This window comes from Orcinus orca, chromosome 19, assembly GCF_937001465.1.
Source record: "Orcinus orca chromosome 19, mOrcOrc1.1, whole genome shotgun sequence".
Classification (NCBI taxonomy): domain Eukaryota; kingdom Metazoa; phylum Chordata; class Mammalia; order Artiodactyla; family Delphinidae; genus Orcinus; species Orcinus orca.
The window spans coordinates 2,614,354-2,641,258 of record NC_064577.1 but is presented as its reverse complement, the minus strand read 5'-3'; the positions used below and the strand labels follow the sequence as shown (position 1 = coordinate 2,641,258).

The window sequence follows — 26,905 nt, the reverse complement described above, 5'->3', positions numbered from 1 at the left end:
CATAACGTGTATAGTGCTGGGATACCAAAAGTTCATGTAATTTACTTTATTGCAATATTCGCTTTATTTGTGGTGATCTGGAATGAAACCTGCAGTATCTCTGAAGTATGCCTGTATTCAGGCAAAACACTCAGATTTTAGGTTATCCAGAAAGGGTATTTGTAAGAATGAAAATATCCAGTGCTTCAGTGAGGCAAGGTCTTTCACTCATTAGTTGGTGGGACCATACACTGGCACAATCTTTCTGGAAGCCATTTGACAACAGGTATAGAAAATCTTAAAAGTACGCATCTTTTAACCCAACAATTTTGTGTCTGTGAGTTTCTTCCAAGAATATAATCGAGGATGTTTACAAATACTTAATAGTAGTAATAGCAGTAGCAGTAGTAATAACAACAGGTATCATTATTGAACTTGGTGTCAGGCACTACTCTAAGTAAACAGAGATGTGCCCTGCAATGGGACCTGTAAGAATGTATCACTGGAAATACCCAAACATCCAGTAATAGCAGACAGATTGAGGAAACTCTAGTAAATCATATTAAGGACTAAGTCAGTTATTATAAATACGTAAATTAAGTGTTTACACGTGTAAAATTATAATGAAAAGTATTATACAATGGTATGTTATGATTTAAATTTATGTATAATATAAAAGAAAATTACATTTTAAAGCTATAAAAGGATTTATATTTTTTCACGATTCTACATGAACTTGTATTGCTATTACTTACGTACTTATAAAACCAATACAATTCTTTGAAATCTAGAGGGTTATTTCTTAAAAAAAGATATTTCTAGCAATTTCAAAAATCCTCTAAAATGTCAAGCATATGACCAAGTATATGAAGAGAAGCAAGATCACGGATTATCCATAATTCTTGATACCAAGTGGTTAATGGTTTAGATGGTGACAGCGGAGAACTAGAAATTCTTTTACGAATCAGAAAGCAACATAGTTTGTATCTCCTCTGCAATCTTTGTGGTTATACAGTTTATTCCTTTAAGAACAATTAATTTTGGAGGTTCTGGTTTTAGGCAACATCACTGATTCTTCTAACTTGACACTGAATCTCTACTAAGGCACAGAACAGGTACTGAAAGCCACGTTCTCACATGTTAAAACCTATTAAGATGTACTGTAATAAACACAGTACGATTCTGGCATAGGAACTGACCATGGAACAAAATAGTGAGTCCTGAAATAGATTCAAGCATATATGGGCATTTAATATTAATCAAAGGTGGAATTTCAATTTAAATTGGAAAAAAGAGAGGAATTTTTTAAATAAATGGAATTGAATACCTGGAACAAAATAGAGTTGGACCCTTACATCACACCATGTACAAAACGAAATCCCAGATCTATAATTTTTTTCTGGAAGAAACTCAAAAACTATAAAGAAAAAGACATATTTCATTACATTCAGTGAAAAAATTTCACATCAAAGAGTATACCATGAACAGAATCAAAGGACAAATGACAGCTTGGGAAAAATAGCTGCAACACATAAAGATAATAGCTCCCAGAAATTCCTAAGAAAAAGGCAAACAATCCCAGAAAAATGGGCCACTGATAAAAATGAGTAACAGAGGAAGCAATCCAATAAACACACCCTTGCTAGTAGTCATGAAAATAAAAAATGAAATAGTAGAAACGAGGTAGCATTTCTCACTGATAAGAATGGAAAAAATTCACACACTTGGTGTGTTACCTTTGGATGGTGGGATTTTAGGTGGTTTCCCATGGATTTCCTTATACTTTTCATTATGGTTTGAAATGGTTATGTTTTTACAATGAGTGCACTTTAATTATATAATAAAAAAGACAGAGCTAATTCTTATTTAAAAAGGAAATTTAAAAAATCAATTTTTGGGGAGTCTTGTTTAAATTAGCCTCTACAGCTTCACACTACATTCCCATAAGGAAACAGAGAAATTGAAAACACGTCACATGGAAAGTTAGGTGACTGATGACCTCTTCCCAGAAACTGAAATTCTCACTGATTTTATGGCCTGTGGAGTTGGTTCGAAGAACATAATGAGTAGATCACGTATATCGTGCTCTAGGATGGTCTGCCTGAGGATTCAGAGGGAGGTCATACCCTACTCACTGCCTCATGGTTAAGAAACGCAAGGTCTACACCACAGAGAAGACTGGACAGCTTTCCCTCCAGGGCGCAGGTGATAGTTTTTGAAGCAGCCATCCCTTGTCTTTTAGAATCTCCCTTTTCTAGGTAGAAATTGTAATTTCTCACCAGAAAGCAAGCAGAGGTGCTGTAGAGAGGACTGAGAAAGGACGGGTGCTAGTAGGCGTGTATATCTGGAATTCCACCTTTTCTGTAAGAGCTGGGCCCTGGGGTGGGCCCCATCTTTGGCTGACAGAGCTGCAATAGGTGAAAGGCTGCGGCACACTGACCGCTGCGAAGGAAGTAAACGAAATGCCGACGTAGATTTAAGAAGAGGTTCTACCAGCCAACGCGTGGAAAGAAAGGGAGTTCACGGCAGGGCGACTATTGTACCATTTGGTACCCATGCTGGGACACTTTGAGAGTGAAAGGTTTCCTACTAATATTTACAACAGACCACAGTCAGAAACCAGGACTGTCCCAACCAAACTGAGAGGCCAAGCCCTGAGTCTGGTCAATGTCTTGGATAGGTATGAAGAAGAAAGACAAAGTATCAGATCTGCAACAACAGAAACTCCCACTGGTAAGTAGGGAAGATCAAAAGTAAGGATTTGAACATACAGTAGAACAGATGCATGAAAATAACTCACTACAGCAGACAAAAAACAGAGATGGCCCTTGCAAATTTACAAGCTGTCTTGAGAAAGAAAACAGAACGGAGTAAAAGCAGTATTAAAAAAAAACAATTAATAGAAGGAAACTGTTCTAAGATGAAACAGAATTTAGTATTCCACTCCAAAAGTTTTCCTGAGTTCTAGGAAAAATAAACGAACGAGACCAACACTCAGAAACATCTTGGCAATTGGAAGGGAACTTTTATAATCTGCACATGATATAATCTTTTACCCAGAAAAACTAATAGAATCAACAAATGTGAATCAAGAAACGTTTCATTCTGGATACAGTTAAACCAACATAAGCCAATATTACTTCTCTATACCAACATTGACACATAGAAAATATAATAAAAACACAACAATAAAAGCACAGCAGCTACAAAAACAATAAAATATCTAGGAATTAACTATGAGTTCATAAGACCTAAGTCTAAAAGTCAATAAAATGATTTAAATAAGCTTATTCAATACTCTTAAGATGATTTCATATTATAAAAATGTTAATCCTTTAAAATTAACCTATATATTCAATGCAATCCTAATAAAAAGTATTGTCGAATTTAAAGAACTCAATAAACACAGATTAAAATTTATATTACAGAATAAAGGTCTATGTATAGAATAATCAACCTCAATAAAGAAGAGTAGAGAAGATGGACTTATCCTACCATATACTAAAACATACTACAATAAAAGCTACGTGGCAGTAGTATGAAAAGAGGCAGATACAGAAATGGAACAGAATAGAGCACTCGGAAACAGAATACATATATATGTATATGTATATATATATAAACTTCATACATAATAAAAGAGGCACCACAAATCAATAGGGAAACAACAGATTATTTAGTATTTAGATGGTATTGAGAAAACTTGCTCACCATATAGAAGAAAGTGAAACTGGTTTCCTAGAGAGAACCACATACATAGATGGATTCTGAATGGATTAAAGACCTAAATGTGAAAAGTAAAACTATATAGTTCATAGAAGAAAACATAGGATAGTACCTTTGTGACCTAGATACAAGGAAAGCCCTCTTAAATAAAATTCCAAGGCACAAAATATAAGGCCAAAAAAAAAAAAGAATCAAAGAATTTGATTATGTCAAAATTAAGGATTCTCTTCAACAAAGCACATTAGAAAGTTCATTAGAATGCCGACAGAACAGGAGAATATATGCATGATATCTAAAGTGAATAGAGATTAATGTCTAAAATAGTCAAGGAATTCCTGCTAATCAACAAGAAAATGATACCAATTACAGTAGAAAAATGGATAAAAGATATGAACAGGCAGTTTATAGGAAACCCCCAAAAGCAACAAGCATTTAATGAGATGCTCAAATTCAATGGTAATCAGAGAAATAGGAAGTAGAGCAACAATGAGATATCATCATACTTACTAGTCTGGCAAAATTTAGGTACCTGGATGATACTGCTAAGGATGTGGGCACATAGTAACCTCTACATACAAACTGGTGATGTGCAAACTGGCAGACATTCTGGAGAGGAGCCTGGCACTACTTACGCCAATTAGGTCTACGTATACCCAATGACCCAGCCACCTTTCCCCTGATGGATATCCCAAGGACATTCTCCTAGAGGAACACGATTTCTTTTTATATGCATATATAATTTTTTTACATTAAAATGGTTCGATCAGAAGGTATGGAAATGGGTAAGAGGGATAAAAAGAAATACCTGAGTGACTGAATGAAATGAGAAGGGGCCCTGCACAGATCAGTGATGACAGGTACCATGGTCTTACGAGGACCGCTGAGTCAGCACCGCACACCTTGGCAAGTGCCGGCAGTGGGTCGTGATGGGTGAGGGAGGTGGTCTCACACAGGCTGGCCAAGCTTGTAAATTATAAGATAGAAGGAGTCCTTTACGCAGTTAAGCTGAGGGAAACAACTCAGTTAACTGCAAGAGACAAAAACCAGACTGCTTCAGACATCTCTCTGTTTCTAAATACCAGAAGACAAAATAGCTTCAGAGTTTTGAGGATAAAATAATTTTGAGTTCACGCAGCCCAGTGAGTTTTCCATGTGTGGAGGCAACAGAAAACACTCTTAAGATATGCATAGATGCAAAAAAATATACCACCGCGAACATTTCTTGAATCAAAGAAAACATTCAACTCATCTTTAAGAACATAAAAGTAAGGCCTTATCCTTATATGTAAAATATTAAATTACCTTTTGTAGAAAGAGGACAATCCTTACGAGCATCTGGGCACGGAGCTCTTCCAAGGTAAACAACGTTTGGGGTGTTCGAACGAAAATTTTGGTCTTCCCATAAGCTACATCATCCTGAAAGCCACAATGTTTAATCAGTTTCTTGACAGCCTCTTTGTCTGAAGGGAGGTCATGGTTGGGCCAGGTGAATTCAGAGATCATTTTGTACCTGGATGAAAAAAAGAACAGGGCACGGGTTAAGGGAGAAAAACCATGTGGTATCAATAGATGCAGAAAAGCTCTCCAATAAAATTCAAGATGCTTCATAGAAAGAAAGAAAAAAAAACTTCTTAGCAAACTAGGAATAGGGATGAATTTCATTAGCCTGATAAGAGTCACAGAAAAAGTCTTCAATAAAATACAACACTCCTTCAATAAAATACAACACTCACTAAACAAGGATTAGAAGGGTATTCCTTAATTTAATAAAAGCTATTTGCCAAAAACTTGCAGCAAATATTATTTGTAATGTGGCAACCTTGGAAGCATTGTCTTTACAAACAGAAACAAGAAAAGGATGCCTCTGTCATGGGTTTTTGAATGGGTAAATGACTGGGGAAGGAACAAAACGTCACTTATGAACAATATGACTCGCTTCAAAGGACATCAAGCAGATCTTCAGATAAAGTATCATCGCTAAAAGAAAACTAAGCACGGTTCTGCACATAAGGTCAATACACAGATCATTTGCAATTCTACGTACAAGCAGCCAACAGTTCCTCAGTACGTGGCCCTCTCATAGGTTAGTGTGAGGGTGACCGTGAGTAAGACAGCAGTCACACCAGCTTCTTCGTGAGGGTGACCGTGAGTAAGACAGCAGTCACAGAGTCTCAGCCTTTTGTAGCCTAATCTCACGAGCGACATCCCATCACTTTTGACACATTCCATTTTGCTAGAAGCAATTCACTAGGGCCAGCCCATACTCACAGGAAAGGGATTACACAGGCATGAATACCAGTAGGTGGGGATCACTGGGACCAGCTTAGAAGGCTGCCTACTGCAGCACTTCTCCTCCACCCTTGGGGCAAAGTTGTTTAATACACGTAGTCAAATTTAGTAATGTTTTTCACATACTGCATCTGCATCTTAAGACACAGTGAGAAAGGCTTTCCTCACGTTCAGGTTACAGAGTAATTCACCTATGGGTTCTTCTAGTACTCATATGTTTTCACATTTTACGTTTAGATCTCTGGTCCATTTGGAATTTATTTTGATACGGATCCAACTTTTGACAAAAGGCTATTTCCGATATTATTTACTAAAACGTCTGTCCTTCTCCCTCTGATTTAATATGCCATTTTATCATATGCTATACTTTCATATGTACTTCCGTTCATTTCTGGGCTTTCTGGTCTGTTTCATTGCTTTGTCTGTCCCTCGGCCCCATCAGTACTGCAAATGTCTAATTATAGATGTTATAAGTATATTTTAATATCTGGTGGTCTTTTCTCCTTCTTTTCCTCTTTAAAGGTATTTCTAGGTATTCCTGTGTGTTCATTTTTCTATATGAACTTTAGAGTCAATTTGCATAGTTCCAGGGAAAAACAATCACAAAACAAAAGAATCCTTTCTGGTATTTTTATTGGGTTCCCATGTTACATTCAGTAAATTTAGCTTTGATGTTGAGTTGTCCTATCCAAGAACAAGGGATATCATTCCATTAGTTCAAGTCTACTTTCGTGCCTTTCAGGAGTCTTCATGTTCTCCTCCTAGGGCTTTACACATTTCTGGTTAAGATGCTATGTATCTAAGGGGCATCTGATCCCTTCTTCTTGATGTCTCTCTCTTTTCCTGATTTCCATCTTAGCTTCCACAACAGCGCACTCTCCCTAGCTTCCTTCTGTCTCTCTGGATATCTCTTCTCAATCTCATTTTCTGGCAACTCCTCATTCCTGGACGCCCAAAATGCTGGAGTGTCCCAGAGCTCATATCAGGCCCCCTTCTCTCTATGTACAACCTCCCACATCGCTTCATCTATTCCATCCACTTTATTTTTCAACTCATGCATTTACTATCCCACGCCCAGTTCTCAGTTCTGAGCTTCAGACTCACATATCCAATGCCTATATAGACCTAAAGGTATCTTAAATTCCTCTTTCAGTCCTTCCTACCTCAATGTCCTCAGTTACTGAAGCCAGAATCCTGGGAGTCATATTTGATCCCTTCTCTTCTCTATCATTCCTTCTAATCCATCATCAGGTCTATTGACTCCACCTCCAAAATATATTTAAAATTCAACTATTCTCATCTTTACTGCTACAATCCTAATATACGCCACCATCAAGTTGACTACAGTAGACTCCTAACCTGTTTTCCATTTCCTCTTCAACCCATTCTGCATATTTAGCAGCCAGAGCAGTATTCTAACGAGCCTCACATCATCTTTATCTTTTACTTTCTCCTGCTTTCATTGTTCTACTCCAGTCGCCTTGGCCTTCTTTAGGGTCCTGTAATGCGGCTGCCTCTTTCTTGCTTTGGAGACTTTGCATATGCTGTTCCCATTGCCTGGAATGCTTTTTAATCTACTCTTTGAAAGGCTGAGACTCCCCATAGTCTGTTTCTGATTCTCCTTCATCAACCATCAACCCTCACCCCCATTATTCCTCTCTAGGGCAGCCAGATGGGTTTCTTTTCCTCACACCATTCATCACAGTTTGTAATCATATTGATTTGTGTGCTTGTCTGTTGAATGTCAGTCTATGGGTACCACGAAGGCAGGCATTTTGTTTTGTTCCCTGCTATACGCCATGTGCCTATCGTGTTGTCCACCATACAATGAGGAACGAGACAGCTACTGAATGAAAGAATGGAAGAAAATACATTTAAAAGTCTAGTCACTTGCCAGATAGAGACAGAAACAGAAACCAAAGAGTTCTAATATGAAGAGAAAGGTAATATTAAGCGACGTCACGTGAAAAAAGGAAATAAAATCTAAAAACTTCCAAATTCATTATAGAACTATCGATAGAATAAGAGTCAACAGGGAGTAACGGCATTTGTTTAAAGTTTTAGGCGTGTTGCAGAAACTAGAAGCAATCCTACTGCCACACTGCTCAGCTAACACATCAGGGTAACGGCGCCCTTCCTTTCTTCCTGACGGTCAAGGGCATGCCCCAAGTTCTTCAGCAAACCAGCATCCTGAACTTGTAAATTAAAAAGCTAAATTCAACTGCTTTCTGACAACCAGTTTTACCTCCCTGAAAGACTTTAGCAGCTTTTAAGGTTATCAGTACATTTAAAATCCTTCTCTCTCTTTTTCAATAAAAGAATGAAAATGAAAGTGACAAGTAGAAATTTAGGTTCAAAGCTAGCTTACAAAAAATCTGCAGAATCTAAAAGCACAAACTCATTGCAGAAAATATTACTTTTTCTCTCACCAGGACTGAAAACATTCATCCAATGTCCTACACACCTTCCATCCTACCCCATGTCCCACTGTTAATTAGTTCAATCAGTATGACATTAAAATGTCAGTTTTTCCATGTGAACAAACTCATTTTATGTAAAGTGGCAGATAAACACAGCCTGCAGAGGAGGGATAGACCATCTTCCCAGATGCACATCCCACCATCTCATCCAGCACTCTTCCTAGATGACTCTAGTAGAGAGGACCTAATCTCGACTTAGATAGTCATCAACTGGAGAGACTTCAGTCTTTCCACAATTCTGCCTTTTAAAGGGCAAGTTTGACACTTTTATTGTGATTATTAATATGTTTCAATTTTCTCAACTTCTCATTTAATGTTTTCTATTAATTGTGCTTTCTCTTTGTTGCTTTTTACCCTATTTTCTCTTAGGCAGACTGAGTTTTCTTTATGCCATTTTACTCCTTCCTCTGATAAAGCCGCACATTCAGTTGTGAGGCGGTGCACTGTTAAAGACGATAGGTTCAGGAGCCAACTGCCTGAGTTCAGACACGGCTACACCACTACTTGGCTCCTCATCTGCATAAAATGGCGGCAACACACTCTCCTCATCTGGTTGTCGGCTTTCGGGACAGACTACATGCAGACTGTTTAAAACAGTGCCGGGTACATATGGTGTGAGCACTTGACAATGTCAGCACTACTATTATTATCATTCTGAGAAATTAAATATGTAAAGATACATACTTTTTCCTGTCTAGTTAATTAACATCTATATTCTTCCCATAAGGAGTACAAAAGTCTTTACTTCTCTATATTTCTCACTACTATTTTAATTTTTGTTGCAAATGATTACTACAGACTTCTTTTTCCTCCTTACAGTCAATACTTGTTCAGATTTCACAAAAAGTTTTACCTACTTATTTGTTCAATGTTGCTTTTTTGCATTCCATATTTTCCTCCTGCATTTATTCTCCCTTTTGCTAAAGTATACCCTCTAGAGATTTTTCAGAGGGTCTATGACCCTCTCAGAATAGTAAACTTTCTGAGCCTATATATGTCAGAAAACGTTTTTATTCTGCCCAAACTCTTGAATGATACCTTGGCATGGAAGAAAATTCTAAGCATAAACTTCATTCCCCTTCACCGTGAAGATACTGCTCCTTTGTTTACACTGACTGTTGCTAATGAGAAGTCTGATGTCAGTATGAGTCTCATTGCCTCATAGGTAGTTTGCCTTTCTTCTTGGGAGCTCTAAGCATTTTTATTTATGTCTAACATTCTGAAAGTGAACATAATGTACTTAAGTTTCATTTAAAAACTTCATATGTTTTACACTCAGTGTATTCTTTCATTCTGACCCCTAGACTCCTCTTTCCTTCTGGAGCTCCAGTTAGATGGCTTCTGGCTCTCCTGGATCAACCTTATACGCGGCTTGACCTTTCTTTAGTACTTCCCATCTCTTTTTCTTTGTGATGAGGTCTGGAAGAAGTCTTCAGCTTGATCCTGTAGCTCACTAAGTTGTTTAAAGGAAGTCTAGTTAAGAAAAAAATTTTTCTAATTGTGGTAAACTTTATATATAGTAAAATGCACACATTTAAGTACACGAATCAGTAAGTTTGAAAAGTGTGTACACCCATGGAACTGACATGCCGATCAAGATACAGATCATCTCCATAATCTCAAAGAGTTCCCCCATTGCCCTTCCCCCTTTCCAGTCAACCCCCAACCCAGAGCAAAGCACTGCTCTGATTTCTATCTGTTCTTAAGCTTCGTGTAAATGGCAGCATCAAGAAATTACTCTTTGGCGACTCCTTTTCAGCATAAGTTTTATTCATCCATGTTGTTGCTGTATTAGCCATTCATTCTCTTTAATGCTGATTAGTAACCATTGTATGATGACACTACAAATTGCCAACTCCTTCTACTGATGGACAATTCACTCTTTCATTGTGCTTGATCTGGTTTTCATTTTCTAAATCTCTAATTAGTTCTTTTTAATAACTACCTGTTCTTGTTTCTAACTTTGTACTCCTATTTTAGGACCATAATTCTCTCCTTTATCTCTTGGAGAATATGAAATAGGTTTATTCTAATGTCTTTCACTCCTTGCTCTGGTCCCGTGGGGTTGAGCTTTTTTATTTGTTGAGCTTATTGTCGCCTTTTCATTGGTCTGGCCTTTCTCAGATGTCTGACTGTTATCTCGTCTCCTTTCCCAGAGTCCTTCTACGTATGTGTACATTTTGGCATTGGTTGGCCTCTTGTTAGGTGGCTACTTTTGCTTCCTGAGTCTTGGCCAGTATACCTATGACGTCTCCGTTACAGTTGCTGAGGTGGTTACTTGCACTGGCCATTAACCTCCCGGTGCGGCAGCTGGGTAAACTCCAGCACAGTAGCTGAGATGCTTCCTGAATGGCAGCTCAAGCCTCACAAGGCAGTCTTTCCTTAAAACTGTGACCTCGGCGTACTTCTGGGCCTTCATGTCTGCTTCGTATTGTATTTAGGAGTGATTCACATCTTTAAGGTTCACTGAGAATCCCCCTTTTGATTCCATAGTGCGGATATGCATGAACGTGGCTTTAAATACACGTATTTTATATTATTGGGGGATGTTCTGCAGTGGGAATGGGAGATTTAAGCTTGTACTCCTAAGACCATCATATTTGAAATTCATAGGTTCTTTTTAATCGTGTCTATTTTTACATGAGCATTAGAAAACAGAATCCAATCCTCAGAGCATGTCTTTCATGCCAAAAAACACACCAAACATCTTGAGTTGAAAGTAAAATAGGTGCATAAAGAGATTCAGAGTGAGGATACGCACTTGCAAAGTCCTTGTCCCCTCCAGATCGAGCTTGCTTATTCTCTTATTTCAACTTCTTTCCATGGCTTCTATTATCATGGTGTCATGATCATATATTTTTAGTTAGATAAATATATATTTTAGGTAAATATACTTTTAGTTCAGCCCCATCCTATAGTTACCCATTCCCACCCTGCTCATTCTAATACTTAACTTCTGCTGATCTTATATACGTGACAACACAAAAATCAATACTACAATTGAGTAATTGCTAGAATTCTGAGTAATGACAAGGGACTAACAATCTTCCTATTAATATAATTTGACACTGTTTGAAGTCAAGACTCAGAATGAACACATCTCTACTCATGACAACACTCCTACTCTACAGCCTCAATTTAAAAAAAACCAAGTTTCAAGAACAGTATGATTTCAATAAGGAAAATGATCAGTTTTGAGCATAACCTTTTGATCAGTATAAAACTGTTTCAATTTTCTAGGCTATTCTGCTATAAAGTTTTATTCATTCCAAGAGTCTCCAATTAGTGTAAATCCCTTTCACTTCTTTTTTTTTTTTTCGTTACGCGGGCCTCTCACTGTTGTGGCCTCTCCCGTTGCGGAGCACAGGCTCCGGACACGCAGGCTCAGCGGCCATGGCTCACGGGCCCAGCCGCTCGGCGGCATGTGGGATCTTCCTGGACTGGGGCACAAACCCACGTCCCCTGCATCGGCAGGCGGACTCTCAACCACTGCGCCACCAGGGAAGCCCCCCTTTCACTTCTTCACACAAGTAGCTGAACACTGGTGGAGAACAAGAGACAGTGCTCGGTGGTGTCACTGTACACTTATAACCTCAAATGTCAAGTGGGCGCTCAGATCTTCCTAGCAGGAAAACTACTCTACACACCTATGCTTTCCCACTCTCCAAAATGAGTATTTTCATTTTCCCTCCAACCTCCTCCACCACATCTCCTAATCTTCACTCTCACCTCATGACCTTGCCTCATACTTTACTGAGGAAATGGAGGCAATCAGATAGGAACATCTTCATCTTTGCCATCAGCCAAGCTTCGAGGCTTCCTGCATCTGTATTCATATTCTCTGCCTTTCACCCTGTTGCTAAGGGTGAAGCATCCCTGCTCCCATCTAAAGCTGACAAACCTTGCACTTGTGCTTGGGATTTCATTCCTTGCCTTCGCAAGGATGTTATTATTACAATTATCTCCCTCCCTCCTGTGTCGCTGGTTTCTCCCTCTGTTCTGAATCATCCCCACCTGCATACAAACATTTTCTAGTATCTCCTTGACCTCACATTCCACTCTGGCTGCTGCTTCTAGTTTTCTCTGCTCTCGTTCATAGCACACATTCTTGAGTTGTCCAGAGACATCCAACTTCTCACTTCACTTCCCCATCCTGCTCAAATGGGGCTCTGTCCAGCCTTTTCTCCTTTGACCTCTATGTTGCCTAGTCTAATGGTTAAGCTCCTGCTTTTACCTTACTTGACGGCGCAGCAACATTTAATACGATAACTGTACTTTCCTTCTTGAAATGCCATCTTCTCTTGGCTTCTGTGACATGACCCTCGTCTGATATTTCTTCTAGCTTCTTGGTTGCTTCTTCTCTCTCTTTGCTCGTTCTTTCATGTCAGACCACAAAGCTAAATGTTGGCATGGGCCTCCTCCTCTTTTCTATCCAGCTCCAAGACTTTACATACAATCTGTATACCAATAACTCCAAAATTTCTATTTCCAGCCTGGACTCTTCCCAGAATTCCAGATTTGTATGGCTAAGAACTTACTTAGTATTTCTACCTAGACATTTAGTAGCCATTTCAAACCTAACACAGTCAGGAGACAATCTTGATTCCATCTTTGCCCCAGTTTCATGTCCGCCTCCTCAAGCTTCTCTTCCCTCATCTTTCTCACCTCAGCAAATGGTACCATGCTTACCCAGATGCTCCAGCCAGAATCGACTTGTTACCCTTCATCCCTCTCTACTACTCTCTCATCACGCCAGTCCATGAGCAAGTCTAGTCCACCTTTCCACAAAACATACCCTGAATCAGTCCACTACTCTTGGATCTATAATAATTCCTTGTTCAAGGCACTCTCGTTGAGCTGCCTCTCCTGGATTCCTGCAATAGCATCTCTAAATATCTCCTTGCTTCCTATTCACACAGCAGCCACAGTGATATCTTAAGACATCCATAAGATTGGGTTGCTCCCTGCATAAAATCCACCAGTGGTTTTCTACCACACTTAGCCAAAATCTGAACTGTTTAGTCTGGATTACAACATTCAAAATGATCTGGCCTATGTCCATCTCTGATCTCATGCTACACCACTGCCCTGTCACTCAGCATCCTCCAACCGCACTGGATGATGTTTGGTACCTAAAACACCACTTATTATTGCAAGAGAGACTTTTCTCCGCTGCTTCCTCTGCTCCACCTGCTCTTTTCTTTGACCTTTGTATGGCTGACCCCGTCCTGCCATTATTATCTCCTTAGAGACTCTTCTCACCAATCAATATTTTATGTATTTGTTTATTCATATTTTGTGGAATCTGCAATCTACAGCATAGGAAATGCTCAATAAATATTTTAAAATAGATGAATAGATGGAATTTAAAACACTATTTTTATGATACCAGGTGTCAACTATCATTATTGTTAGTAACAATAAATAACAATAGCGATGATACCTTACACTTATTGAGTGATTACTATATGCCAGGTACCATTCTAAGTACTTCACATATATTACTTCATCCCCCAGCAGCCCTACCAGGTAGTTACCATTATTATTCCCATTAAAAAAAATTAATTAATTTCCCCCATTTTATACATAGGAACCTGAGGCATGGAAAGGTTATATGATTTGCCTAAGGTCAAAAAGCTAAGAAATGGCAAAGCCAGGATTCAATCAGGTAGACTAATTTTAGGGCCTCCATGATTAACTACTTAATATTTTGTTATTATTATAGTTAGCAACATCGGTAATGCTAAACAGCATTAATTGAACATCTATTATGTGCCAGGCACGTAGCCTTTTTACTTTGGTTAATTTAATCCTCAGAACAAAAGGCTTATGAGGTAGTGTTACTATACTCATTTTATAGATGCAGAAGGAGAGTCAAAGAAGCTAAATTTCTAGCTCAAGGTCGTGCAGCAAATGAGTAGCATAGCCAGGATTCCAACCCAGCTGTGACTCCAAATCCTTGTTTATTCTCCTATACTACATGCCCCCATTTTCCCCATGAAGAATAAAATTTTTCCCCATGGTCCGTAAACCACAGACTCGAGGGGACTCCTGCCGATTCTGGGAAGGTCTTTCACAGTTGCAGTTTCCTCATCTCTTCTGTTCATTCAACAAACATTTAGATTGTCTGACAGGAGCTGATGCACGGTTAAACATGGAGAGGACTCCATAATTCTCAGTGTGCTAGCAGGCTTCCTTGTTTAGTCTATTCTCACCTGTGAAGAAACTTCTCATAGGTCTGGCGGAAAGCGAACCCTGCCCGCCGCACCCTCACGTTTTCCAGGAGTCCAAGATACTCTACTTGATGCCGGCAGCGTTCATCGTCAAAGATCTGTGGGGACTTCTTGTCGTTGGGTTTGATGCAACGTACATAATATGGTTCCTAAAGAAATGAATCGGCAAATGATAAGTTTCACTGGAGAAAAATCCCAGACTAAAGACACTGACATGTCATTAGTGTTAGCTGTGTCAAATTAAGCTCTGTGACTCTCATTTCTCAGGCATAGACTTATAAAAAAATTCTTCCTTGCCCTTCAACTTAAATTTCCCTTCAATTAAATGCCTGGAAATTCTCAGGCATTCAGTTAAAATTTTGTATTATTATATTTTAGGACTCATCAGGAATAGCAGAAAGGGGGTAAAGCTAGGGTGTAAACAATTGAGACATGTAAACATCAAGTTTTTGTGTATTTACAGAAACATGATTAAAAGTAACAGAAGGAGTAATTTAATAGAAAGAGGCAGAAGCTGTGGTAAAAATGCATTGTTGAAGAATGTAAAATAATTGGCACAGCCCTGGAACATACTAAGTGTTCCTTTCACCTTTGAATCATTTCAGTCCTTCAAACTGGAATAGCTTCTTCGGAATAGCAGTGCTTTTACGTGCCTAAAAGGAGCAAAGATAAATCTTCCCTAGAGAAAGACCACATAAACTTGGGCCTCCAATTATTTCTATAAACAGTTTTGCAAATTTAATGTTTGGAACAAAGTAAGTTAACCAGATATATAAGGAGCCAAGATAACATGAATTAGAAATAGCAAAACAACATACAAAATAAAAAGATCTGTAAGGGTCCAGATATTGGAGTTATCAGATAGAAATATTAAAACAACTATGCTTAGCATGTTCAAGATGACAAAAGACAATATTGAGAATTTTTTTAGAGAACCAGAAACTACAAAAAGGAACCAAACCAACTGGAAAACCTAGGACTTAAAAATACAATAATGGAAATTAAGAACTCAGTGGATCAGTAGAAGAGTAGATTAGAAATTGGTGAAGAAAAAAATTAGTAAACTAGAAGGAAGGTGAGAAGAATTTTCCCAGGATGGATCATGGAGATGGAAAATAAAGAAGAGAGGTTAAGAGGCACACAAGACACCGTAAAGTGGTCTAAGTAACTGGAGTCCCAAAGGGAGGAGACAGAAGGGGCAGAAGCAATATTTGAAGAGCTAATAGCCAAGAGCTTTGTAAAACTGATGAAAAACAATTAAGCTGTAACAAACTGAAGAAGTCCTACAAAGTGCAAGCAAGATTTAAAAAGAAAAATGTACACCAAGGTACATCAGTTAAACTTCTGAAAACCAAAGAAGGGCAGCCAGAAGAAAAAAGGCTGACTACCTAAAGGAGCAACAAATAGACTGACAGCTGACTTCTCAAAAGAAAATATGGAATCCAGAAGACAGATGAGTATTGTCTGTGAAATGCTTAAAGAACTGCCAATGTAGAATTTCACACCCAGCAAAAACGTTCTTCAAGAAGGGAAACAGCATAAAATACTTCCAGAATTTGTCAACATCAGGCCTCAGATATAACAGGATGAAGTTCAGGCAGAAGAAGAATGGTCCAAGAGGAAGCTCGGTGATATAGAAAGAGGAAAAAAGAAGTAATAAATGAGTAAATCTAAACAGATATTGCCTATTCCTAGTAGTAATAATAATGATGATGATGATGTCATCATCTTACTGGCTATACATATATATATATATATATATATATATATATATATATAAAAATAAAATAAATATTTATAAGTACATGACCAAAAGAGCGCATAAGCTGGGAGGAAGACAAATGGAATTAAGATGTTTTATGGACCTTGCATTGTCCAGGAAGGAGGTAAAAGCACCCAATAAGATTAGATTTCTATAATCCAGAATGACATTGTAACAACTTGAGTAACCACCAAAACAATATTATAATGTAAATCTTCCAAAATAATAACGTGAATAAATGCAGTAATAAAAAATCATTGCAATACTGAGTGGTAGTGTGTGTGGGGGGGCGGCAGTGCAAGGAAAGGATGCCTCCCTAGGTTTAACTAAACATTCTGACTCAAAAGACTTACAGCCCGCACTTGGCAGGAGTCTACCCAGGAGGACAAGAACGTGGCTTGCCAGCAGGCACGTCAAGGTCGTGCAGCGGTCCGTACCGCAGTCAGGTAATAGCTTGGGCACAATAAGATGAGCCCGTGTCAGACAGATGCGGGAAGTGCCCTTGGTTTAAAAGCCTCATGCCCCATAGGGTTCAGTATCTCCTGTAACAACTCTAATGACATAGCTTCCAGGGTCCTTGAAAGGGACATGCCTAATCCATGAGTCATCACACTCAGGAAGCCAAAGTATGTCATCCCCACCAGACAATTATCATTCTCCCAGTACAGGTGCAATTTACCAATAGGGGTAATTTTTATCTTAAGTGATGTTGCCTAGTAATATAGTTGATATACATCATACTAGGTTAACAGGGGAACAGAGCTAGAAATTTAACTGAGGTTATCAAGCAGAAGGAATAGAATTTTGTTTACCTTTTGCCCACAGTAGTCAATCAAAAAGATTAGGAAGCAAAGAAAAAGAAATATACAAGAGACAAACAGAAAGCACTAATGAGATGGTTGATTTAAATACAACGTACGATAGCTACGTTAAGAGTAAATGAACTGGGCTTCCCTGGTGGCACAGTGGTTGAGAATCCGCCTGCCAACGCAGGGGACACGGGTTCAAGCCCTGGTCTAGGAAAATTCCACATGCGCGGAGCAACTAAGCCCATGCGCCACAACTACTGAGCCTGCACTCTAGAGCCTGCGAGCCACAACAACTGAAGCCCGCACGCCTAGAGTCCGTGCTCCGCAACAAGAGAAGCCACCACAATGAGAAGCCCGTGCACCACAACAAAGAGTAGCCCCCGCTCGCCGCAACTAGAGAAAGCCTGCACACAGCAACGAAGACCCAACGCAGGCAAGAATAAATAAAATAAACTTATTAAAAAAAAGAATAAATGAACTAAATGATTCATTTGAAAGACAAAGATGGTCAGAAGGGATAAACAACAAAACTAACTATATGCTATTTATGAGGGACAAACTTGAAACATAAGGATATGGAAAGGTTGAAAGTAAAAGGGGGGAAAAGGATAGACCATGCAAGCCCTGGCCAAAAGAAAAGCTGCTTTTAACTTTTTTATTCATGCAAAGCTGACTTTAAGGCAAAAAGCAATATAAAGACATTTCATAGTGATACGTGACTCAAACACTAGGAAGATATAACAGTTCTAACTTGAATAAGCCTAATAAATTCTCAAAATATTTGAAGCAAAAATGGAAGGTACAACAAGAAGTAGACAAGTTCAGAATCAAAGGAGGTTTTATCACACGTTTCAGCACTGACAAAACAAAGTAATTAGTAAGAATGCAGAAACATTGGACAATAATAATATGACTAGCAAACTAATGGATGTGTATAGAATATTAAATGCAAATAATTTTAACACATAAACAAAACATATAATGAAAACTTCACAAATTTCTAAGGACTGAAATCACACAGAGTCTATCCTCTGATCAAATGAGATTACACTAGAAATCAAGAGCAAGAAGATAATTAGAAAATCTTATACGACTGGAAATTAAGAAATATACTTCTAAATTACCCTCGGGTCCAACAGAAAATTACAGTATGAATTAGAAAATATTTTGAACTCAATAATTTATGCAATCATGTGGGCAAAGCAATCTTAGTGTAAGGTATCATTTGAGTAGTATAAGTAACTTCACTAAACAGAAACCAGTTGAATGGAATTTTACCAGTATTGACTGATTATGCACAGGAAGTGGTAACACTGGAATAGACACTTCATGACCAGCTAAGGGGTGGGGGGATGCCCTTTCATCCCGGTTAGTAACATAAAAACCTTCAGATAAAGAAGCCAGTGGAAATGCTTTCTCTATATTTAATCAGCATTCTGTTTCAATTTATAAACACCGCCTCCTCTCTCCTTTGTAAATATCCAGGTTGACTCAACCTAAGAAATCCTAAATTTGACAAATTCTAAGTGTCTTATTAAGGTTAAATTCCCAAAGTTGACAGTGATCTTATTATCTTGCACTTACAAACCTGTTTCTCCCTATATTTTTGTGAAAAACATCCTTTGCCAAAGTACACCAATCAGTATATGTATTAGGCAGAAGATACCTGATTTAGATAGATATTCATCTATTGATATTTAACATGTGTTGAACAGTATCAAATAGAGTCAAAAGCAAATTCAAGTTCATTTAATAATCTACTGACTGTTCAGAGTGCTTTATGAGGTATCAAGAAGTATATAAAATTAGTAGAAGTCATTCTTTAGATTCAAAAGGCTTATCTAGGTGGCGATAAGACATGCATTTAAAAACACTGTGTGCTATAGTTAATAATACTGTATTGTATATTTGAAAGCTGCTGAGAGAGTAAATCTTAAAAGTTCTCATCACAGGGGAAAAAAAGTGTAACTGTGCATGGTGATGGATGTTAATCAGACTTATTGTGGTGATCATTTTGCAAAATATGCAAATATTGAATCATTATGTTGTACATCTGAAACTGATATACTGTTGTATGTCAATTGTATGCATGTCAATAAAATAAATAAATAAAATATTTAAAAGTACAACAAAACAAAACCACTGTGTGGACTCTGAGAAAATGCACTTCTGGTGATGGAGGACTAGGCAATTCATATCAACCTTCCTGAGGAAGTCACTGAATAAAAGTGCTACACAAAATATGGGGAGAGGGGAGAAATCTCAATGCATCAAGGGCTGATAACATAGCCGAGATGAGAGTAAGACTAAAGTCCAGAGGGGTGTCTTAGAGGCAACCGTCGATCTGGAGAGGCAGCCGTGAGGCTGAGCACAGCTGCTGACAGTCTGTGGGGTTCAGGGGATGAAAGCTGGAACTTGAGACCTTGGATGCAGAACTACACGTTGGTCTGGAATCCTGAAGAGCTAAACCTGGGAGTTAAAGGTGAATGGAAAATAGTCTGGCACTTTCAGGGATGGGAGGCAGCTCACTGCTCAGCCACTACAGGTCCTGAAACTGGATTAAGGTTCCAGAATGTCAGAATTTGCCTGATATATCTTTTTAAATGTAAACTTTCAACTTTTATGTTATGATTAGATGTCATTAATAAGTGGCAATGTATCTGTATTCTTTTTCTTTAATCTGATTTGATAGTTTTTCTCCATTTATATTCACTGTAATTACTAATATATTTGGATTTATTTCTACCATCTTTATTTGTCCCAGCTTTCCTATGTTATTTTGTCTCCTCTTTCCTATGTTTTTTAAGACTAATGATTTTTTTTCTCATTCTGGCTTCCCCCACCCCCAACCACTAGTTTGGAAGTTATAAACTCATTTCTATTCTTTCAATGACTACACTAGAAAATTTTATATGTATTTATAACTCATGAGATATATATATACCAATACTTTTGGTATTGGTGTATATATATAACCAATACTTTTATCCTTTTCCTGAACAACCAAGGACCTTAAACAGTTGAATTATAATCACCCATTCTTCCAATTTATATGCTATTGTTGTTGTGCTACTTAGCTCTAACCTGTATTTTTAATCTAATAAAATATTATTTTACAGAGTCAGCTTATTTATATGCACCCACATATTTACCAATTTCTTTGCTCTTCATTTTGCATTTCAGACTTTCATTCAGTAATCAGACATCCTCCTATCTGACATATATCTTTTAGAATTTCCTTTACTGTGGTTCTAACTCTCTTTTTATTTTTCAGAAAGATTCTTTGTTGTGTCTCTGTTCTTGAAAAATATGAATTCTCTTGGTATAGAATTCTGGTTTAGTTATTTTCTCTTCAAAGCTAATCTGCTTTTAAGGTATTTTCTTCATCTTTGGTATTCTGGGGTTTCACTATGTGCTTGGGAGCAGATTTCTTTTAATTTTTCCAGCTCGGGATACACTGGACTTCCTGACCCTGTAGAGTGGTGTCTTTCATCATTCTTGAAATTCTTTTTTCTTTTCTTTCTATCATTCTACCCATTCTCTCCTCTCCTTGTTTGACTCTGGTTAGATGCATGTTAGACCTTTTCATTTTATCTTCCATGTCTCTTAATGTGTCTCTTATAAGTTTAATTTCTTGGTCTCTTTAAGTGGGATTCTGGATAATTTCTTCAACTGTTTCTTTCATTTCCCTATTCTCTCTTCAGCTTTGTCTAAACTAATGTTAAACCTATCCACTGAGTTTTAATTATTTAGTTTTTATTTCTGTCAATTGCCTAGTTACCTGCTCTCAATTACTAGTTCGCATATTTTTAGGCCTTTCATTTCTTTTTTTTTTTTTTTTTGCGGTACGCGGGCCTCTCACTGCTGTGGCCTCTCCCGCTGCAGAGCACTATGAACTCCTTATTTTCCTTAGAACTCCATCTGTGGAAGTTCTTTAAGGTCTGGAATGAAGGTGGTTCCCTCACCTTGCTTCCATCAGATGCCTGGGGGCAATACTAGACCTGAATTGACCAGGCTTGAGCCTTTTCAGGCCACCCAGGTAGTGTGAATTTGGACTGCAAATCTCATAAAAGCTGGCTTACAATTATAAATTCTCAAGGGATGGTCACCCACCCTGCTTGGCTCAGTGCCAAGGACCAAGACAGGCAGTTTTCCTTTCAGATAATGAGGGGTTACTTCTAGCTCATTCTAGAGGTAGCTCTCTGAGGAGGCAGCCCCCTGGAGACCCACCGTTGTGTGTGTGCGTGTGTTTGTGTGTGTACATATGTGTGAGTATGCATGTGGTTTGTGGTCCCTTGTTAGTCACCCTACTCTGGGCAGGCCCTGGGCTTCCCTCCAAGGACCAGCCTTGGATACCTAATACTCAAAGTCACCCGCTTCAACAGATGCTGACAGGGTGAAAGCAGCTCTGGTGCTCTAGTTATTTTTCCCTTCATTCAGTTAATTTCTGCCTTCACTCAGCACCAGGCCTGCGTGTTCTTTGCTTTCTTGTTAGTTCATGACCGTGTTCAGGAAGTTGGTTTTTATAACTTACCAAGTTTTGGTTGCTCTCAGTCGGTTTTAGGGGGTGTTTTGTTCACCCTGTTGCTGGAAAATGCATTACTTACATGTATTTTAAAAATCTTCATGTTGATGTTCCTAGGTGAAAATCATCTCTAATTTCATTTTTTCATGTTAACCTTGTACCAAGGTAATATTAAGCTCATAAAAAGAATTGGGTAGTGGCCTCTCTTCTTCCCTTCCTCGAAAACAGTGTATGTATGATAGGAATTACTGGCTCCCTGAAGGATTTGTAAGACTTACCTGTAAAACCATCTGGGCCTGAAGTTCTTGGCAGAATTGGGGGAAGGCAGACTTCTGATTAGTGATTCAGAATCTTTAAATTTATTCAGGCTTTCAGGCTTTTTTAATTTTGATAACATTTTCCCAGAAAACTAATTTTTCAAATTCACTGGCATACAGTTGTTCATAATATTCTGATACTTTCAAAAATCTCTGCAGTATCTAAAGTTGTATCATTTTTTCATTCTTAACATTATTTTCTCTTTTTAAAATAAGTTTTTTAAAGGTCTATTTGATTAATTTTTTGATTACTTTTAGTTTTTGCTATTTAAAAATTATTTTCTTAATTTTTTTCTTTAGATTTTCTTTGGATTTCCTTTTCTGGCTTCTTAAGTTGAAGTTAACTCATTTACTTTCAGTCTTCCTTGTTTTTTTTTGTTGTTGTTGTTGTTGTTTTAAATAAAGGCATAACAAGTAGACCACTTTAGGAGTATTTTTAAGTTCCCAAGCAGATTAAAAAAAAAAAAAAACTTTTTTGATGCTGATTTTCATTTCATTTGCTGTGAGGATGGAGATGCATCTATATATACATTTGTTAAAACAGTTGAGACTTCTTTTGTGATCTAGCATGTGGTCAATTCTTGTAAACGTTGCATGTATACCTGAAAGGAATATGTATTTCTTATCCCCTGGGTACAGAGATCTTTTGATCTATTAGATAAAGTTTAAATTTGGCTACTGCACTCTTACGAAGGTTTTTGCTTGATCTGTTTCTGGTAGAGTTGGTTTAAAATCTCCCTCTGGGACTGTGGACCTGTCAATTTTGCCTTTTACATTTTTTCAGGTTCTTTTTTTTTTTTTTTTTTTTGCTTTATAGAGTTCAAGTACCATCATGGCTGTGCTGTTAGGTAGCTAGTTCAAAATGGCCTTATTGAGTATTTTCATTTTATTATGATAGTCTCTTTATCTGTAATAATAATTTTTTTCCCTTAAGTTCTATGTTTTTTCACATTAATATTGCTTTCACCAGGTTTTTTTTTGGGGGGGGGGGGCTTGATATATCTTTACCCACCTTTTTGTTCTTAATCTTTCTGCATAGTGTCAACTAGGTAGCTCCTATAAACAACATGGCAAAACCTTGGTGTTACTGCAGATTCAGTTCTAGACCATGGCAATAACATGAATACTGCAATAGGCTAAGTCACACGAATTTTCTGGTTTACCAGTGCATATAAAAGTTATGTTTACATGACACTATAGTCTATTAAGTGTGCAATAGAATTATGCCTAAAAAAAAACAACACCTGAATTAAAAATACTTTATTGCTAAAAAACGCTAACCATCACCTAAGCCTTCAGCGAGTCATAGATCATCAAAGATCACTGGTCACAGATCACCATAGCAAATACAACAATAATGAAAATGTTTGAAATACTGCAAGAATTACCAAACTGTGACACAGAGATACAAGTGAGAAAATGCTGCTGGGAAAATGCTGCTGGTAAACTTACTTGTTGCAGGGTTGCCACAAAACTTCAATGTGTAAAAAATGACGCACTATCTGTGAATTGCAGTAAAACAAGGTATGCCTGTACCTGGATTTTCCACCTATCCAGTCTGTTTAGTCTATTTACATTTATGGTGAGTACCAATTAATTAGATTTATTTCTATCATGTATGTATTTTCTAAATGTAACATTTTTCCTTTGTTTCTGCCCTGCCCACCTTCCTGCCTTCTATTAGACTGATAGGTTGTCTCTATTCTTTTGCTTGTCCCTACTCTCTCCCTCATTCCCCCACCTCACACAGCCTGGGGAGCAGTAGCAGAGACTGCTAGACTCGTCGCCTACCTCACACACGGTAACTTTTTTTCCTACTTCAAAACAGAAAACTTACTTCTAGCTGGGTGCACTGCTGACCAGAATAAAAAGGCACTTCCAGCTTCCTCGGCAACTAGGTACAGCAAATGAGATGTCGCTAAAGTGCTATATGAGACTTCCAGGAAGTCTCTTTAAAAGGGAAGAGGCTCCAATTGCCATCTTGGACCCGGAGAAGGGATGCCAAGCACTAGGATGGTAGAGCAGAAAGACAGAAGGAACTTGTCTCTAATAACCTCAGAGCTGCTATACCAGTGCTGGGATAACCTCTCCTGTACTTCATTTACAGAGAGAGAAATAAATGTCTCTCTTTTTTTTTTTTGCGGTACGCGGGCCTCTCACTGTTGTGGCCTCTCCCGTTGCGGAGCACAGGCTCCGGACGTGCAGGCTCAGTGGCCATGGCTCACGGGCCCAGCCGCTCCGCGGCATGTGGGATCTTCCCAGACGAGGGCACGAACCCGTGTCCCCTACATCGGCAGGCGGACTCTCAACCACTGCGCCACCAGGGAAGCCCTGTCTCTCTTGTTTAAGCCACTAATTTGGGGAGGGAGGGTTCAGTTGTTTAGTAGCTGAATGCAATTGGCCATACAGAAATTATAGATCGTTCTAGAATTTTTATTTAAAAATTCACATTTGACTACCAAAGTTAGAAAACAAAAGTGATTCTTTTCCAGTTAATTGAACAAATCGAGTATGTTTTATAAACAATATATTTATAATTAATGTATTGTATAAAATACATTTTATAAAATTCTGTGTTCAACTCTGTTTCTTGTGTCCCATGCGTTCCTTCTAGGTTCACTTTCCTTCTTGCTGGATGAGAGAGGTTGAAGCTGACATGCAGAGAGAAGCTAAGGGACAAGAGGAGGGGCCCTAAGGGTATTCTAGTCTATGCTCCTGTGTCCTTACCCCTCCCCTGCCTTTCTGGATTTTTGATTATACAAGCCAACACACTGTGCTTATCTGTTGTCACCTGGGGGCAAAGAATCCTGACGAAAAGAATAGAAAGCTACTGAATAGATGTGTTCTTGTGGCATTTGCCTAATTTATCCACAGGGAAGTAACCAAAAATAATATAGATTTAAATTTTTAGAGAGGAAGTTGATTTAAAAAAAAAAAGTTAAAAATGAAGAAGAAAAAATATACTGGAAAAGCACCAGAACAGAAAGATAAAAATGAAGGCACTAAAAATAATGAGTCCCAGAATGCTGCCTAATTTATCAAACTTGTCAACAGCAGCAGTTAAGAGTAGAAATCTGTTCTTTAGGGGAAAAAAAATCCCAGACTGAAGTTATCAAACAGTATTAGACCTCAAAGGAACAATAAAAAGCAGAAATAACTGCCAATAATACATCTTTTTTTTTTATATACATCTATTTAAATACATCTATTTAAAACACCCTAAGGACAATACTTAAATACTAAACTTCCTCTTAAACCTCTGTCTGGTCATGCTGTATTCAGATACAACAGAAAGATGGTATATGTTACAATTTATTTCAAGATTTTTTTTTAAGCCAGGCCCTGTCTTCAGCACAGGGCTGAAGTTTATTTTGTCAGGCATATACTATGCCTGTAGTATACTGCTTTTTTTTTTTTTTAAAGATCTGACTAAGACTTTCCCATTAATGACTACAGTAGGATAAAAGGCCCAAATTTAAGAAGAGCATTTCATCTGGGACACAAACAACTGTTTTACCAAGCCATGTTAAAAAACAAACAAACGAAACAGGATTAAGAATTCTATTGTAACACTCACTTTCAATATGTTCTTCAATTTGATTTACTATAATCACCTACCAAGCAGAGCACACAAACATTCTCTATAACATACATCAAGAGGGAATCTATGAAATGAAATGGATATTTAAAAAAGACAGTAGTTACCTTTGATGCAAGGTTGTCTACTAAAGCAATCATAGAATTCTTAAATAAGGTGGCGGCAGTCAGAGGTCTCTTGGTCACCTCTGTAATGCTCAGTTTGCCTTCGGGCCACATATTCTTCAGCACAGGATTTGAACTGAGAAGCACAGAAAGAGTGGTTTGAATGCTACATTCATATAAGCTGAATATGAATTGCTAAGCAATCCTGTTGAACTGTATCCTGGGAGCCACGATTGCATTGCAGACAGAACTCACAAGCCCTGATTGGAAAAATGATTCCATCCAGAAAATTAGGCTGAGAGTATAATTACAGATACTGCACCACAGAGTGAGATGTGTCCAAACGAGACCACATTTGAAAAATTCTTTAAACTTCTTTAAAGTGACCTCGATGTTATTATTATGCAGGATCCTCAAATGGTTGCATAGCTCTGATACCATATACCTAAAATAAAATGGTTTTGGCGGTCGTTAAAAGAATGAGGACAAACCACTAGTAGGAAAACAATCCTCAATGTCATGGGCAGAAGTCATGAAAGAGAAAGCATCTTTTAATTGAAACAAATATTCATACAGTATAGGTCACAAAAAGCCAGGTCTTTCAAAAAACACAGATAGGAATAGAAAATAACCACTTTTACATTGTCATCTAGTAAATCCCTTTACTGCAGCTGAATTATGAACACATTTATAGGTAGCACCGGCGGTTACAATATTTTATTGATGTGACACTAAGACGGCTGCAATCCAATTCTTAAAGTGTACTTAAGGTCAGTTTTCAGGCTAAAAATGATATACTGTATTCTTTATTTTGCTCAGTGGAGACATTTTTATAAACATGTACAGTGGTCTCAGCTCTGATTTTCTTCCTATTTCATTTTGGGTGCTTTTGATTTTTTAAAAATTTTTATTGGACTATAGTTGATTTACAATGTTGCATTGGGACTGACATATACACACTACTATATATAAAATAGATAACTAATAAGGAGCTACTGTATAGCACAGGGAACTCTAATCAATACTCTGTAATGACCCATATGGGAAAAGAATCTAAAAAAGAGTGGATATATGTACATGTGT

General features: G+C 37.9%; 1 protein-coding gene across 6 annotated transcripts in view; it reads right to left on the bottom strand.

Annotated features, from left to right (window-relative positions):
- Positions 1-26,905, bottom strand: part of MYO1D (myosin ID) — a 348,576-nt gene that overhangs the window by 187,635 nt on the left and 134,036 nt on the right. For all 6 annotated transcript variants that reach the window (XM_004267185.4, XM_033423458.2, XM_033423459.2 and 3 more), the window contains exons 14-16: positions 25,826-25,958; positions 14,690-14,856; positions 5,008-5,215 (exon numbers count right to left, since the gene is read on the bottom strand). In XM_004267185.4, coding sequence (XP_004267233.1) covers positions 5,008-5,215; positions 14,690-14,856; positions 25,826-25,958 — 508 coding nt within the window. The remainder of the gene's footprint in view (positions 1-5,007; positions 5,216-14,689; positions 14,857-25,825; positions 25,959-26,905) is intronic.